An 18,782-nucleotide genomic window follows, 5' to 3' on the forward strand; every position below is an offset into this window, starting at 1 on the left:
TGACCGGCCAATCAGAGTATAGCTTGATCCCCCTCTGGATCACATGAGAGGGGCCAGCTCCACTGATAGAGAAATAGATGATAGATGTGTGCGGACCTCTTAACCCCTGCTTTACACCCTGACAAGTCCCAGAAAAGCTGCACCACATATGAGCTAGAGGTGTGGAGGTGCTGACAGCTAAAACAACACTGCCTGCCCTCTATTCTTTTTTTTAATCCATGTTACAGGTCTGTGTTTTCACATCCATTCTCAAAGGGGTGGGGGTGTATGTTAAGAGGGGAAACTGGGATTCTGCGTGTACCCTTACTCAACAACAACATGAATATTTAGTTTGGGAGAAGTGTGCATGTGCGTGTATGTGTGTTTAATGGGCACTGGGCTGAGGAAAGGTTAGGTTATGATCCGGAGCTCATCTCCTCTCACTGCACCAAAGCCTTATTAAACTTTCATACTGAACCAGCATTGTTGCACAATACACAGTTCAGGGAATACACACATGCACCTTGGTACATGGTTTATTCAATGCACTGCAGATTCCAATATAAAAATGCAAACATTAGGCAGGTTACTCTCAAAAGGTCAGGATTTGCATGTGTGAAGGAGAGATGGAGAAAAGGAAATAGAGATGCAAAAATCACTACGTTCTGTATTCTATGATGTAATCCTAATATCCGAAACAGTAAAGATTAATGGAAGCAATCCTTTTGTCTACAGCCTTTGACCAGAGGAGACATGGAGGGCCCAAAAAAACAGACTGAAGGTGAACGGAAAGAGTTTGCTAGCATTCTTATCAACTTATTTAGTTTTTGATGCAAATCTGAACAGACAATACACACACAGTTACAAAATACTGAAGCAACAGGGAGAGAAAGAGAGAAAGATAAGGAGTGTTAAGTTAAATAAAGAGAGGACACTTCAGAGAGAAGAGCGCCCAATAAAAAGGAGTCAAGAAGAAACAGTGAGATGGGCAGGAAGACCAAATGTATCAAAAAGAATGAAGAAATAAATGTAACAGATGCAAACCTGCAGGGTCTCTGTCACTGAAACCTGAAGGAAGGGCGGTGAGGATGGATGGATGGAGAAGGAGGGGTGAAGGAAGGCAGGCATGAAGTAACAACGGGTACCTTCTGTGAGGGTCACAGCCTGATAATTACTCATTCTGAAGGCGTGCGCAAGCTGGACGGCTAAAAATACAAAAACTAGCCCAGGGCGAGCCCAAACCTGGGATAGAACCAGATACTCGCCTCCCCTCTCTCTTCCCTGCCTAGCTCTCTCAAGGTGACAACGTCAGTTATCAAAAATTATGACCTGACAAAACATCTTTCAATCTAGATTATTCTAGATTTAAAATAGTTTTGTGACGCAGTTTTATCAGAAGTCACATTGGGACGGTGCAGAAGAGAAGTAGAGGACACATACTGAATGTGTTTTGCCAGTCTACAGCGAACAGTGTGTTAACATATAGATGTATACACAACAGTACCCTTTCATACACACACATACACACAACTTCCAGGCAGATACGGCTTCCTAATCAAGGATCAAGTGGTAATCCTTCCTATAGCTTAGCGTGTGTGTATGTGTGTATGCACTGTATGTGTGGGGTCAGGCGGCATGGAATCAGCCCCCGCTCATAATAGGGCCCTGTTAGCCAGTGCTAATCGCTAATGCTAACAGGATTGGAGGGCATGGCTGGACCCAGTTACCCAGCTTATCTCCTGGACACACACACACACACACACACTCACACATGTGTGCATACACGCTTGCACACATATTTTCTTCATTGATGGAAAGAAAAGCGAGAGGGGAGGAGGGGGGGAAAGTGCTGGCTTGAGGGAAAAATAATGCTGCCATAGCCAGTGTTTCTTATTTTCCAGCCTTCGCATTAAGCTAGTGTAAGCTTACTAGACTGCTCCCCGGACAAAAGCCTCATTTTTGGTTGTTTGCAGAAATGTCCATATTTTCAATATCCTCACCCTTTCCCCCCCGTCGACTCATGCCATTCTTCTGGTGGCCATTCTCGTTTCGCAAACTCCACTGCTCTGTCACACACAACTGTTTTCTTGCAATCCACCAACCACCTACATCTATTCACTCAAATGCATGACTGCGGTACCTTGCCATCTATGAAGCAGCACTCTTTCACACAACATACATGCAAACAATTCACACATTTTCCCCCTGACTACGGTACTTTGGTGTGGAGTTTCGATAGATCTCTCTTTGCTTGCGACAGAGGCGAGTGTTGCTCATGCTAACTGACCAATTTATATTTCAATTACAAAGAAAAAAGAAAGATTATGCTGCTAAAGGTGTGACAGATCAAAACCTGTGTGCCAGAGGATTTTCAGGAAGATCTATCCATCACTAGTATTAGACACACTCCCTGATTAATAGCAAAGAGTTCCATTATTAAAAGGGATTCCAGCCAAATGCACTCCTCACACTGACTCCTTGTAGCTTCATTTTAATCTCTAATACTTTAAGTTGCTATTAATGAAGCAACTGCTGATGTGCCACTGATTTACTCTGTACAAATCAATTTGTTTGAGGCAATACATATTCTAATAAAAGGTTCTCATTCATTTAATTACAACACTAAGTGTTAAGGCTGTTATGGAATATTATGTCAAGTTATATGGAAACACTGTTGATATCTATCAGCTCTACAGCAGCATACCAGACATTCACTCAGATGAAAAGCAGGTTATCATGCAAACAGTCTGTGTTTGAGGTTTCTGGCTGCAGCTGCATGGATTTAAAACAGCCCCAAATGCATTCAGACAGAGAGTCACGGAGGCAGGCACAGGTCTTCCCTCCAGCTTAACCATCGTCTCTCCGCTCCTCTCCTCTCATCAGGCTAATAGCACGAGAATCTTAGCAATCCCTTTTGCTGCTTCCCTCGCCCATCAATCCATCACACAGAACTGAACACATTGAGGGGCGGGGCGCTGCCGTAAGAGAGAGAAGATTCAGAGTAAAGGTTACAGATTGCAGAGATACAAGGAGAGAGACAGAAATGAGAAATAGATGATGGAAGTGGAGTGGAGGATGGGTGGAGAAGCTGGCATATGCTGATAGCTGAGCAGCAATTAATTCTTATTTATCCAGGACAGGAGCGTGGGAGCTCCGCTCTTCACCTGTCAGGGAGGGGGAGGGGCGGCGAGCCAATGACAGGACAGAGATGAAGAGGAGGGAGGAGGCTGGAGAGGAGGAGGAAGTAGAGATGGAGACAGGTGGATGACTTGGAGAGAGGGATGGGGTGTGTTGGAGAATGAAGGAATGCATGAGAGGAAAGTGAGGGCATAGTACAAGGAGGTGCCTTCTCCCTCTTCTTTCCCTCACTTTCAGCTGCTTCATAGGAAGATGGATCGGAGAGCACTGAGTGTAAACACAAACAGACTGTTGCCGAGTAAATGTGTGCATTTGTGTGAGCGCGCACAAAAGCTCATTGAATTCTCACAATCTCCCTGACAATCAAAATGGGATCAGTGCTGTCTGAGGGATCACATGATTTGGGAACAAAGTAATGGAACAAAGAATGGTCCTCAATCTGCAGCTCTCCGAAATAAATTCCAATGAATATCCCATGCACTTGCAATCCACCCGCACCCTGAACACACACACACACACACACACACACACACACACACACACATACACGCACAGCCTGCGAGCCAATTAAAACAGTGTCAGTGTGTGCTGTGGCTGACTGTGGTGGCAGGTCTAGTGTTTATATCTCATTAAGCTGTGCCAGGCCATGCCAGACCAGGCTGTACCATGCTCCGCTGCGCCTACCCTCCACCGACCAGCGCCAAGGCCCTCATTAGCCTCGTCTCTGCCACCTTTAGAACTGCGTGTGTGTAAATTTATGTGTATGCATTCAAAATGAAGGGATTTTTTCTACATAATTTGCATTTTTTTTAGTTTTTACAGTCAGTTACATCTTTAACAAATCACATAAACTCCAGAAAGTCTCTCAAAAGTCAAAGAAGTTTGCATCCGCAGTGTGTCCTATCTCTCTTTCTCTCTTTTTCACATACACACACAAACGACTTAGGGGAGTGTGACACTATCAGACCAGTGTGGTTTGTGTTAACCGCTGTCCCCGCAGCCATGTTTGGCCTCTTCTCTAGACCTCTATTTGCTCTGCCTATCAATCCATTCATCTATCTATCCATCTTTCTAGTCTGCCATCCTTCTCTCATTTCCCATCGGAAAGGGAGCAAATTATTTGTCCTCTCTCTCCTCCAAACTCTCCGTCTGTACGGTCTCACTACACTCCACCTCTTTCCCTCATCCTGCTCATCCATCTCTCTTGTCGCTCCTTCTCTTTCTCTTTGTATCTCCGCCTCTAAACTTCCTTGCCTTTCTTTTACTTTCCTTCCTCACCCTGCTCTTCATCTCTCTTCTCCTTCAAATCTGTACGGCTGCTTTCCCCTTCTGCTGTCTTCCTGTGTGTGTATGAGAGTGTGTTTGTCTGTGTGCATGAGCTCACACACACACACACAGGAGCGTCCGTCTCCGCTGCCCGACTGCAATTCATCATCATTTTATCTGCCTTAATTGGATGCCATCAGGACCCCTGATACTTCCCATTTCTCCTTTAACAAACAGCTGCTCTCTCCGCACACAGAAGAATAACACACAGACACACACCCTATCCCAAACTAGATTTTCTCCTCCTGCCCCTGTGTCTGCTTTTTTTTTCTCACTGGTGAAGGAGTGAGAGAAAGAGGGTGATGGAGTGGCCGAGTGGTTTATCAGACGGAAGGTAATGGTGTAAGGCCTGCGCTGATATTATCTGTCCTCTCATTCCTGCCCTCCAGGGAGAAACAAGAAAGAGGGATAAAGACGGAGAGAGAGGAGGGAAATGGAGACACTGAGGTACAAATGGGCCAAAAAGCTAAGAACGGGGGGGAGATAAAGAAACAGAGAGAGGAAAAGTCTTGCATAGTTCAATTCTCTTCTCTCAACCTCGGCCTTCAAACGACGCCCAGCTGCGCTCCGTCAGCCTCGCTGACCTCAGAGCATGGTCATTTGTGTGTGCAAGCATTGTGTGTGCATGTGTTTATTCACTCCCATGGCCCCTCTGGCGCTGTGAGCACAACTTCCCAGCCCACAGCTCAGCATCCTATTGGCCCTTGCACCTTCACCTCAGCCTCTGATTGGCCCACACGCATCAGGAAGCTGCCTGGGCCGGGTCAGGAAACCAAAAGGAACCAACATAGACACCAGCTTGTTGTTTTGGTGGCTGCTGACCGGAGTTAACTGCAACCATAAGGCCTGGCGGATGGCTCCGTATGTGTCAGTGGTAATGTGGGCTTGTTTGGCACTAAGAAATACGGAGAGCACTCTTTTTTTTTTTTTTTTTTTTTTTTTTTAACAAAATGATCAGCGTTTCTCTCCAATTAACTTGCTGTAGGACCTTGGACAATCTGCCATTTCATCAACTTTCACAGGTTCCAAAAATGTTGAATTATGTTTGGCTCAGTACCCAACTTCAAAAGTGAGAAAGGGAAAGTATGTGACAAACCATCTTTTTCAAGTTCAGCACAACAAAAATGTAGAGCTCTGAGCACATTTAAGATCTTTACACATCACTCTTAACATATGATTCTTCAAAGTCTCAACATATTGTGTAGCCGACTTGTTTCAGGTCTCTGCTTGCAAAAAAACAAACTTCCTCCAACACTGCATTCTTTCTCATGGCTTGTGATACGCTTGCTTTCTCCCCTTTGGGATCAGTTGGTATGTACAGTAACTTTATACAGAAATACCATACCATCAATTTTTTTCTCCCCATAAGCAGATATGGGAAGTCAATACCTAACAAGGTTAGTATGGAGCTGACGTTACACTATCGTATATCATGTGTGTCACATATACAGTAGGTTATTGACAGGCTCCTGTTAGGCGATACTATATAAGAGTATTGAGTTATTACAGTCACTGTAAAAGGCATAAAGTATGGGAAACTAGAGTTTAAACATGATCCGATGGTGGATATCCTGAATATCCTGTGGATGGCTATCTTCCTTTGGATAGTGTGATGATATTGTATGAAAGAGAGGAGAATGAGTTTTGGCCTCGGGGGAGACTTTTGAGCTGATTTTCTTCCTTACACCCTCTCATCTCTTCCCCCCCACCTTCTGTTCTCTTCATTATCACTCTCCCTCTCACTTTTCTCCATTCATCTCACCTGAAATTGTGTACTACGCTCAGATTTCTCTAGTCTATCTTGCCTGCTTACATCTCCATTTTTTCGATGTTTCCACTATCTAGTATTACGTGTCTTTATGTAGTTTTTTCCCGTCCTTATTCCTCTGCATTTATCCTTTCTTCTGTCCTCTTTACCTCGAGGTATTCTGTCCTCTCTCCGTCACTGCATTATAAGAATTCTCAACACAGCTCTCTTGTCTCTGCCCTTGTCCTCGTCTGTCCTATAAGTGAGTGAGCATGTGTCAGTTTGACACGGTGGTTAACACTTATGTGTATCTCAAACACAAGGCTAAACTGTGGATTAGCACCCCTGTGTTTATCCCATTGATTAGCAAGCCCCCCTCACCAACCGTCTTCTTGCAGTGGTATAATGAAAGTGCACAACCACACACACACACATACACAGTTATCCTGGGATCCATAGCCTAAGGCGTATTGAAGGATGCACATGTGCACACACGCACAGACACTGATTAACCCCCATCCCCGTAGCTGTGTGCCTACAAACCCAGGCAGCAGTGTGTACGCAGCATAACAGATGAAGTCTATTTCTACTGCAGAGTCATACATGATTCATTGAGTTGGTGCTGAACACTGTCAAAGTAGGAACAAACATAGAGGGGTGTGCATGAAAAGTAGAGATATGAAGGTCTATAAACGGATAAACTAATATTTAAGACTCTCATTCTTTTGAAATACTGCTCCCGAGCTATAATAAGACTCTCATTCTAATAATTCATGACACATAATTACACTCATAAGCTCAGGCCTGGGTGAATTATGCCTTTAATGGCAAGTTCATGCAGCTGGCACCTTTTTCATCCACTGTATCTAACCACGGGCCCCGTGTAGACTCGATGCACGCACTGTATCGGTATCTGACCGTGCAGTCAAGTTGGCACAGCTAATTGCTAACAAGGGCTAAGCGCTGACAGCCCAGGGCTAATTGCTGCTAGCATGTCTGCTCTGTGGACATCAAATGGAGAAATTCAGCTTTTGGCTGAGGCCTGGCTTTGCTGTTGATTAGCACTGGCCTTGCAGCTACAATAAACAGTCAATAAACAGACATCTCTGTGGAGAGACAACCCTATCGCTAGCTAATTAGCCCTGCCTTCACAAACAACTTGCTAGCGTGTGCCAGCACCTGACGACTGCCTGTCGATACAGACAGAATCAAAAGCTGTGTTAGCTGCCACAGCCGCTACCAGCAAGCCATACAGCTAAACACAGACTGCTGCTGATGAGTGCCGTATATGTGTCAGCTAATATCTACGTGACTGCATCTGCTTGTCACTGTTATGACAAGGTGTTGCATATAGACAGTTGGTAAAGTTCTTCAAGGTGCTACAGGATATTAGTCAGACATGACGACTTCTAGGTGTTTCTACTTTATTTTAATCTGTCAAAGATTTTCTTCCGGATGCGACTTGTTGTGGTGACAGCTTCAACACCCTCATCTAAAATAAAATTAACGGCAGCAGCTCTCATCTCATGTCAGCTTTGTTGCATTGCATTATATGCTGAGATGGAAATAGACAGGGACAAGCAAGCAGCAGAAATGAGTGTACGAGAGACGACAGAGATGCAGTGAGGAAAGTGGGGAATAGTGGGAAGAAGAAAGTATGACAGACGGAGGGAGGGAGGGAGTCAGAGAGAAAGATGAGCTCTACGGGCAGAGAGAGGAAGGGAGAGAAAGAGGTATAGAGTCGAGGTGTAAACATGATCAATCCGCTCCCAACTAGGTTCAGAGACAGACTTCCTCTTCACATTTTCAGCCTCAGTGAAGCGCAACGCTAGCTACCTCTTATCTGTCACGCTAGTTTGAAACCTCACAAGCACGTTCCCGCACACACACACACACACACACACACACACACACACACACACACATATTTACACCATCATATTTCAACACACAGAACAGGCATGGACCCACATGCACAAACTCTTCTGCCTACCTGTAAATCCTCTCCACACACACACACACACACACACACACACACACAAATTCTTATTAGAAAACTTCTGCAAAAAAATCCTTGAGAACACTTTAATCCGGCACACACCACTCATCCCTACCAGGCACCAATACAGAAAAAAACTCAAAGAAGCACAGAACAAAACTATACTGGCTGACCGCTGCAGCTTCACACTCGATCAATGATATGAAAGATGTATCGCATGAACCATGATAATCTGTTATAATTCCAACATAGACGACCTGGGAAAATTCCCCCGCAGTGGAGGCTTATTATACGAGTGTCTCAATTCAAACACTGTCTCTGTGAACTCCCGGCGTCAATATCTATTTACCAACTATCAGTTCAATGTGGGAACATCAGCATTAGATCATTTATCTAGATTGTGACAGCGCCAGTGTCCAAGAGGTGCACAGTGATCTATCAGGACAATGAGCACGTTAGTGTCTAAAGTGGTCATTAGTTGTAGTAGGCCATTATTTAAACCCTGACCAAGTCAATGTCCTTCCTAGGATCATGATTTAGTTACCTAGTTGCATTGATTAGGTGAAGAGTAGTAGCGCTACATGACTACATCCAGTCTGCTCAGTAGCAGAGTTCTGGTCTTATTTACAACTACGCTGTACATCACCTGCTTTTGTTTTGTCAGTGTGCGAGACAAAACGGCATCTGTCATTTACTCCTTACTTATATGTGAGCATCTGTCAACCTGAATCCTCATGATACACAAAACGGTGACCAAATATTCCCTGCAAACAACACCATCCATTTTGGCTCCTCAGTATTCTTCCCAATAACGACACTAATACAAACCACCATCACATGCTGAGTTCCCCACCACTGACAGGGCTTTAATGGCATCTGCTCATACAACCAGATCACCCAAATTTCCAATCTTCTATCCCTTATTACTCACCGCTGTTTTCTGGCACTGGATGGAGGTGCTGTTGAAGCGCAGAGCGGGCACACTGTGGGTCTCCCCCTGGATGTGGAAGACACATTCATAGTTCCTCTGTCCTGACTGGGGCTGAGGCAGGTTCTTGGCAGCTAAGGTGATCGGCTTGGTCACCCCGACAGGGATGTAGATCTGGGTTGAGGGAAGGATCTGAGGGCAGTCCTGCAGAGACAAAAAGAAGAGATTCTTAAAGTTTTTTTTCCCCCAAAGGAGACAGTTATGGAAGAAAGAGGGTGAGGCTGTTTAATGCAGTCAGAAGAGCAAGAAGCAAACAAGGCAGTTAGATAAGACAAGGGGTGATGAAATAAATCACGCCGAGCGAGCCGTGGGTTACATATTTGACTTCACGCCAGATTTGCCACAACACACTCAGCCTAAAGAGCTGTGCTGTGATGCACTGTTCATATGTGTTACGGGCTTGTGCAACACTCCCACTGGCCTTGCACCAGATATAAATGCTGCACGACAACACTTGAGCAAGAGAGCTTTTCATGCGAAGTTCACAAAAGATTATCTACCCAATAAAAGTATTCGCATCACAACAGTGCTGCATTGTTATGGCTGGAAGATAGGCTCCAGTGTATTATGTCCATGTGTGGAATTAAGGAATGAGCTCATGTGTGTGTGTGTGTGTGTGTGTGTGTGTGTGTGTGTGTGCATCATTTACTGATATTGGCGAGAGCTGACAGAGTCTTGTTTAGATCATTTGGAAGCAGTCCATCCACTGGCTCACACCACTGGAGTACACCACCCTGGAGGGGTGTGTGTGTGTGTGTGCGTGTGTTCTTGCATTGATGTATATGGACAAATACGTTCTTAATGTGCAGTTGCACATTAACGTTTGTACACGTTTACATTACTGAGGCAGAATAAGAGAGGACAGTCCACTCAGTATGTAATGTTCCCTAGATATGCATGTGTTCATTCACTGGAAGACATCAAGTCATTATACAGGGTTCATGCCATGATTTGGCAGCGACGCAGATCTCATCAACAGTGAGCATCAGAGAGCGAGAAAGAGAGCAGGAGGGTGGGTGACAGATCTTATACAACATGAGTTAAAGCTTGGGTGGAACTGACCCACCCTGTGCCGTACTGTTTGAGCCAAAAGGATAACAAATCAGATCACTGCTGACAAATCACATTTTTAACAGCCTCGTGACTCACATAACAAGAGACATGTGGCGTGACTCTGTATTCATTTTCATGGAGAAAGGGGCCTTGAAACTGTGGACTTCATCAAACATTCACCTAAAGAAACCCATAAACACATCTGAGTCCACCTGAGTTCAAACATCTAACCTCTTAAAATCTGCATGTAACAAGATCTATGTAACAAGAGTGTCGAGGAGCTCGAAGTTGACAGTGTTGTCCCATCAAGTTGCAGGACAGGACAACATAATGACAAGTCAGAAAAGCTTATAGGAAAACACCAGCCAGATCCTTGTAAAATATTCACTGCACACCCTCTACTTCACTTCTTGTTGTAGCTTTTCCTTTAAGCAGATAGCTGGCTCCCTGTCAGTGAATTTTTCTTTCCCCTCCTCTCCTCTGAGCTGTTGTACATTAGAAGCTACAGCGCGTCCCCGGGGCCTGAACACAATGCCGGAGTTTGTTCATTAGGCTGCTTAGCCCTGGCCTTGTGTGTCTGATCGCACACAAACACATGCATAACACATAATGAGAGAGGGGAATACTATAGGAGGAAGAGAGCGGGCTACAGAAGACCTGGTGTATAATCAAACTGGGGGGAGGCGGGTGAGGGGAGGCAAAATGGATGGCTACGAAGGACGGGGTGAGGTAGGGAATGGTGGAGGGAGGAAGAGGGAGAAAATGAGGGGTACAAGGAGGGCGGATTGAAGGATGGTTGGAGAGAGGAGGAGGACATGAAGGGAGTGGAGAGAGAAGTGAAAAGAATATGAGAAAGTAAAGAAAGAGCGGAAGGAAAAGCAGAAGAGGCGAGTTTAATTGGGAACAGAGCAAAGTGAAACGGGGAAGTCAGATAGCTGTTGATGCGGGGAAAGGGAAAAAAGGAATGGAAAGACAGAAAAAGGGAAGATAAAAAAAAGACAAGAGACAGAAACATAACCACAAGTATGAGGAGAAGACATTTAAGAGGACTGCCTGAATCTCTCTTCACCTTTTCTGTTTCTTTCCCCTCCACCCATCCTTCCATCCATCCCAGAGTCAAAACCACGTACCCAAGCCCCCCGACAACATCCTACTTAATTAACAGCCTGGAGCCTCAGACGATGCTGGAAAATTGATGGAGGGGGCCAGCGATAGAGAGAGAGAAAGACAGAGAAGAAAGCAGAGATTGATTTGCACTTGTGGCTTTTGAAGTCCTCCCTCAGTAAAAAGGATGTTCATGTCAAAAGCTGTGGGCTTGCATCGACAAAGGTGCCACGAAAGTTAAAAAAAAAAAAAAGCATCCTGCTGCTAAAGCTAACTTGTAGATGCCGGTGTGTCAGAAGCTAGCATAGCCTCTAGCGCAAGCCGCAGCTAACCAATGTTTTATTCATCCGTCTATTGACTTTGTGTCAGCTCAGCTGTCTGATTGTCGTTTTCTCTGGCAGTCCTCTTTCCTTATAGTATCCTTTTCCTTCATTCAGTCCTATGTATTGTCATCTCAAGGTATACTGCGGCAAGAAATCTATTGATAATGGGTTAAATACAGTTTTCTCATGTGCAATAGGTCAGTGTAAACAATCAGCCAACACATTAAAACACTGATATGTGGAGTACATGTGAACATTCATGATTTCTTTATAATATCATGCTGGGAAACCTTGGGTCCTGGCATTCATGTAGAAGCCACTTGACATGTACCACCCACCCAAACACCACTGCAGACCAAATACACCCTAAAATGGCAACAGCACTCCCCAATGGCAGTGACACCCCCCCCCCCCCCTTTAGTCCTGCTGCTCACTAAAAACTGTCACATCACACAGATGCTGGATTGGAGTGGGATCTGGGGGAACTTGGGGGCCAGGTCAACATCTTGAGCTCTTTGTCACGTTCCTTGGGCCATTCCTGAGCAGTTTTTGTGGTGTGGGCTAATGCATTGACCTGCTGAGGGGGCCACTACCATCCAGGAGTGCTGTTGCCATGACAGGTATACTTAGTCTGCAACGGTTGGTGCCAGTCAAGCAGCATCCACATGAATGTCAGGACTCAAGGTTACCCAGCAGAACAACTGTAACAAGATGATCAATATCACTCACTTCACCCTTCAGTGGTTTAACGTTGTGGCTGATCAGTGTATATTGCTCTTTACAGTAACCATGCCAGGAAACAGATATTGTAGAAAATATGCATGAGAATAAGTTACAAAACAAAGTCAGGTGGCCTGCCACTTTATTAAAAGAATCTGAATTCCAGCACTTTACATCAAAGACTTTTAAGCCTTACTATACTGGCATACAGGCCAAAAGTAAGTGAACCAGTTCACTGATGGCATGTTGCAAGAGTTCAGAAATCCCACTGTACGAAGCCCCGAATACAAAATCGCGCTGCATTCCAGACAGAGCGGAAAAGGATACTGGGAAAGAGATGGAGGTAGAAAGAGAATATTGAGGAAAAGCGAGAAGGATAAAGGGAAAAGTGGTCTGCAGAGAGAAACTATTTCATCAGTATTTGTGACAGGTGCCAAAACAGTTCAAAGCTGGCATTAGGGCTACAAAGTGCAGAGTACACTGAAACAATATTTCACTGGGGGGATTCGTTTGAAGCTGGAAGAGATCTTTTTTTCTCTCTTTTTTCCTGACTTCTCAGCTTTCACTTCATCTGTGAAGACGGATGCTGTGGTTTTCTTGGCCAGATGTGACACTTTAGGAGGACCAACCAGGGAGGAAGCGAGAGTGGTGTCTGTGTGCGGATGGTTGCAGGTATTAAGTGAGCTGGGTTAGTGTTAGTTTATTTATTCATCAGTTAAATATCTGATAGCGATTCGACAGAGGACTGAATGGTGGTTTTAGCTTTTCTCTAAACACAAATGCACCAGAGCAGGACCTCTTTTTTGCACTGAATAGCAGCTCGCTTCGTTATAAGGTTCACTTTGTCTACTGTAACCGGTAAGAGCCTTTTATAGTAAAGTTACATGTGCGCGTGAGGTGGAAATGATGCGTGAAGGAATGCACGCCACAGATGGTTTCTCCGCACCAGAACACGGCACAAAAACATCTGCTCTATTTTGAGATTCTGATCACTGTCTTTGTATTCTGACATCTTCATAAGCATTTTTTAACACCGACAGATGTGGAAACTGTAGCACAAAAATGGCTTTGCCAACTTCAAAATTCTTTGTTTCTGAGTGCACAAACAAACATCTGCCATTAACTGTAAAATAAGCACACACACACACACACACACACACACACACACACACTGGATTGGGCTGTAAAAGTGTGTATTTGTACCTTTGTTTTTGAGTATGTGAATGAGTGTATATGTTACAAAGTGTGTGTTTATGATGGCGGACGTCCAAGTTTCCAACTTCTGTTCAAAGCCAAGTACCCAGAGGGCTTTCCTTACCTCTCCACATTTGTTTTCCCTCAAAGGCCGCTGTTAGCTTTGCTGCCTGAGGCTAGAGCAGCAGTTCCCATTTGTTAACAGTAAAGGAATATATAATTATGTAGATTATTAAGATGTATTGTATACATTAACTAACTGAAAATTTCCTGCATGAACAATAAGACGAACTAGCTTTACTTTTGATTATACATACCTTGATATTTTCAAGAGACAAAAATAAGCCAAAGCCATTATTCCTAACAAAAGTATTCTTACAATGCTTGACCTATATTTTTTGACATCTCACTGCCGACACCCAGATGCCAGTTTTGATTGAACGTCGCCATGAGCTTTCTCAAAGCAGAGCAGCTGTCGTTCTGGGTCAAGCCTGTTCTGAAATATTCCTTCCTTCATTTTCAATGCACTCTGATGTGTACCGCACCATCTCTTTCCACACCAAACAGAAAAAAAGTGTAAGAAAAAAATTAATAAAACAAGTGTTCAGCAGGCGGATGAGATAATCTCTACTCGCAAGTGAGCAAAACACCTTTTAACATTCGCCAAGAGCTGATAATGAGACAGTCAGCAGGCTAGTGTGTGTGTGCATGCAGATACGTAGAAGGTGAGAGATTAGAATCAAGACATACTGTGGATGGGGTTGGATGGAGAGAGAGCGAAGGGTTGGAGGATGAAGACGAAAGCGAGCACGGGATGCTATATAAATAAATAAATGTATTAAAAAGCCAAAAGAGTTCTGAAGGCTTTGGCGTAGCCTGACAAGATATAAATTAATAAAGCTCCAAAAACACTGCGCATATGTAATGAGGCGGGTGTCTGGTCGTTTTTTTAAAGCCCCCCCACCCCCCATCTCTCCCACCCCCTCTTAAGTCCATCCATAATTAATTAGCCGCCTCTGTGATGTGGGGACTATAGATCAGGGAGGAGAAAAAATAACACGCTAAATAATGAAGTAAAGCGATATGGGGAGCCCTGGGGAGAGATGAGATGGCATGGGCGGCCACAGAGGAGCAAGGGGGGCACACTGGTACAAATAAGAGGGACAGTGTGTGTGTGTGGGTGGGTGTGTGTGTGTGTGTGACATAGGGGCCTGACAAAGGGGTATATGAGGAGTGTTGAATGCTCCCCGACTGCCTGTCGACATGCCCCCCAGGCCTTGTGACAGAGGTCTCACGTAGTAAACCAAAGAGCCGCCTGCAACTTTGAACTACAGAGTCCCATTTACTCCTTGTTACAACCCACTATACATTAATATTATATTACATTATATGGCATTGGGTGGATCCTTTTATCCAAAGTATTCTACATGATGACATGGTGTGTCATACGTTTTGGCTGTGAGAAACTCCAGTGGGAATGAAGCCTCGAACCTTTTGAAAAACTTCCAGTAAAATAAATAAATAATGCTGAACCATAAATCAGTATGAAAATCATATAAAATACAATCAATTTAACTGTTTTCGCATTAGAGTTAAACTGCTTTCTAGCCTCTGAAAAAAACAAAACAAACACACAAGGCAAGTTTTCGTAATTAAAGTCGTAACAAAATTTTTTCTATCCTGTGTTAATGAATTTGGAACAGGTGAAAAAAAATCGTAGCGTTAGCTATACTGGTGTTAGCCATTAGCCTGTGAGCTGATGGCTAAAGACGTGGCAGTAATATTACATACCTTGCTAACAAACAATATACAATATGTACCTTGTGTAATGCTTTTAGTCCTACTTAGAAGATGGGGCAGAGGTGCACATCAATCTCTTGTAGCCCATATGAGGATTTCAAACACAACAACTTTAAAAAACATGACAAAACTTCTTTTTCCTAGCAAAAACATTTTTTCGGCCTGTTCCACAGATGGTAAGAAGTAATCCTGGAAAGACATTTTTCATTTTTAAGTCATAAACTTAAGTCTAAGATCAGACTCAGAGAATGGATCAGAATGGATCGATGTTTTCACTTTGCATTGGTGATAATGGATCACTGATCATTCAATCAATGGACTGATCCAGACTGATGTATCTGTACCCAGTCCTTATGGATGTTAAGTGTAAATATATGCAAACTAGAGAGAAGAAGAAAAACTAAATCTTAAGTGTTTGGTGAGATGGGTGCTAATTCAGAGAGTGTGGTGTAATAATGTGACAAAGTTAAAATACTACTCAATGATGGCATCGTTGACATAACAAAAAGTTCCCACACATCAGTGGTTTGGTGTTATTTGGGTTGTTTGTGGCCTGCTATAAAATAGACATCCATTGTAAAACACTTCAAAGACAGATGGAAATGTTTTTTTTAATTTTAGAAATGCTTTTCACAGTGCAAATGTTTTTATGGTAAACGGTTTTACAGTTCAAGACCATAATCGTATTTCAGCCTGTTAGTTCTGTCTATTTAAGTGTTTCATCATTTTCATTAAATTTGCTGAAAAAAACATTTTCACAAGCCATACAGCTGGTCGGTTTTTAGATGAGAAGAATCAGCTTTTGAGAAAAATAGCATACTTTGTGATAAAACAGATGATCTGGACATTTTTATTGTGCTAACATGTTCAACCATATCGCTAAAGGCTGCTTCCAAATCATTCCTTAAATAATATAAACCATGTAATATCATGTCAAGGCAAGTCATAAATCACGACGTCAAAGCGAGAGCCACATATTCCCTATTGCCCTCCTCTTCCGTGTACCAGCTGGCCAGCAGCCACATGTTTGTTTTAGTGTGTGTGTATGTGTATGTGTGTGTATGTGTGTGTGTGTGTGTGTGTGTCTCTGTGTACTTCTTTGGAAAGCGTACCAGCCACAGGGATGAAAGGATCAAGACAAAAAAAGCCTATCCATTAAATCACTGGTAATAGAGATTAAAAGGAGTGCACGTAGGCGTGTCCTTGTAAAATATAGGTTAAAATCTATAATATATTGTACACACATCACTATATATGTGTAAAAAAACAGTATACAACTATATAATTATTAAAAAAATGAATGCCTACACAGGCTGCAGGGTGTGGTACATACATAAAAGCATGTTCGTATGTGAGTGAGAAAGTGTGTGCATAAAGTATGTGCACGCAAAGTTGAGGCAGGCTCATTAGCAGGCAGAAACCAGAAAGATGTTCTGTGACCAACCAGACACTTACTGTTCGGGGGGGAGGGAGAGGGAGAGGGTGAGGGGGAGAGAAAGAGGGAGAGAGTGGAACAACTTAATAAGGCAGCAACATGTAGAACAGTGCAGGAGCGAGGGAAGCAAAGGAAGAAAAGGGACTTTGAACCTTGAAAGGGACTGTGAGATTGTCCGCCCACGTCCTTCGTTTCCTCGCAGAGTGGTGATGCAGAGAGGAAGAAATGGAGAGAGAGAGAGACGGAAAGAGAGGGAGAGATGAGGCGTAAATGGGAAAAGTGCATGAGTGCAGAGGAAAGAAGAGTTTGAATTAAAGCGAGATGCAGGGGAATGTGTGACATGAATGTTATTCAGCGTGGATTATCAAAGTCTCACAGAGCAGGAGCTCGACTGAATCTACCTACATATACGTTCCTCATATATACACACACACACACACACACTCTCACAGTCTGTGCTTTGATGTACCACCCAGGCGCACATACATGTTGATTTCATCTCCTAATCCGTTATCCTTACAAGCAAGCTGCCAAACCTACACACTTTATCCCCTCGACATAGACGCCACAGTATGCTATAAAACAATAAAAAGCAGGAATGTGTGAATTTTTTTTTTTTCAGTGGGTCTTCTTTTTTCCCCCTCATGGATTTTCATAGAGTAGGGTGTGGAGGGGGGGGACTCCTGGCACCCTGTTATCATTCTAACCCAGATATGTCAGCTGCGATCAAACCTTGTGCTTTTCAGCTTTTCAAAGACAAGACCTTGATTTCAGACGTAGATTCGCTCTCCTGTCTGCTGCCGATGGCTCCTCTCTGCACACAGTGTTTCGGCACTAAGATACACTAAAATTGTAAAAAATTTTATCAAAAAGAAGTGGACATGTAGACCAAAAGGGTCTAAACCAACCAGCAACCTCCAGGGCTGAAAATGAAGCCACTGCAGAGGTACCAAAAACTGCACTTCCTTGAATGGCCACTTGATGCTGGCTCAGAAAGTAAAGCGGGATATGTACTTCTGCGTTGAATCGATGCTGTACCTGCAGTGTAGGCTCTGGGTCGATGTAGAGCCTATGCTGTAGCCTGATGTGCACCGCCCAAGAAATGTAACTACACATTGCGGCGACGTAGACCTCCTGTCTATTTTTGTAAGCTGAAACCATTTCCCTCAGTGGAAACTAAGCTTTTATTTATTTCAATTTCACAGATAAGAAACAATAAATTGTGAAGACAATAAAGTCTCCACAAAATAACAAAGCCACCTCTAGGCTAATTTATATAATCTAAAATGCCATAAGCTTGTGCTTATAACGTTAGCATGTTATATTTGTTTGGGAAACGTGTTTCGTATAAGACGGTTGTTATGTCTATGAACCTTGTGAGTTGTAATGGAGCTGGATTTTGTAGCATTACCTTTGTTAAATGTTGCTGTTGTCCCTGGCTTCATATGAGTAGAGGAAAAGTCCGCGAGCCACTAAGCTAATTTATACAATGTAAAATGCCATATGCTTGTGCTAAAAACATTAGCATGTTGTATTTGTGGGGAAAATGTGTCCAGCAAAAGACAAGTGTTTGTCTGTGAATGCCTTGAAGCTGATTTGTGTATTTGTGTTTGAAGCTGTCTATATTAAGCCATGTTTAATGTGTGTTTTGGGTGTGTTTTAAATCAACTAAACTTTACAGCACTTCACAGAAACCCCAACGCCGACTAGTGTTTTGGAGGTATAACTGCAGAGTGACACAGACACGCAAGCATAAGTGCTCACATGGCGTAGGCCATATGCATAGACTACGACGTAGACTGTGCATAGAGCTGACGCACAAGTATAAATCCTGGATTAGTCAATTGCCATAGACCCCCATATTAAAACTTCACAGCAGAAATAAACATATTTATAGCCTGGTACCAAAAATTTAAGGCCATGGCAACTCCACCCTCTCACCCAAATATGGTCACTTCTGGCAGCAAAAATACAAG

At 43.5% G+C, this 18,782-nt stretch overlaps 1 protein-coding gene across 5 annotated transcripts in view; it reads right to left on the reverse strand.

Moving 5' to 3' along the window:
* The window catches only part of LOC126385438 (plexin-A1-like), a 294,361-nt gene that overhangs the window by 60,398 nt on the left and 215,181 nt on the right, over positions 1 to 18,782 (reverse strand). For all 5 annotated transcript variants that reach the window (XM_050037151.1, XM_050037155.1, XM_050037152.1 and 2 more), the window contains exon 10: positions 9,121 to 9,321. In XM_050037151.1, the coding sequence (XP_049893108.1) occupies positions 9,121 to 9,321 (201 nt within the window). The remainder of the gene's footprint in view (positions 1 to 9,120; positions 9,322 to 18,782) is intronic.

The sequence above is a fragment of the Epinephelus moara genome, chromosome 24 (assembly GCF_006386435.1).
Source record: "Epinephelus moara isolate mb chromosome 24, YSFRI_EMoa_1.0, whole genome shotgun sequence".
Taxonomy (NCBI): Eukaryota; Metazoa; Chordata; class Actinopteri; order Perciformes; family Serranidae; genus Epinephelus; species Epinephelus moara.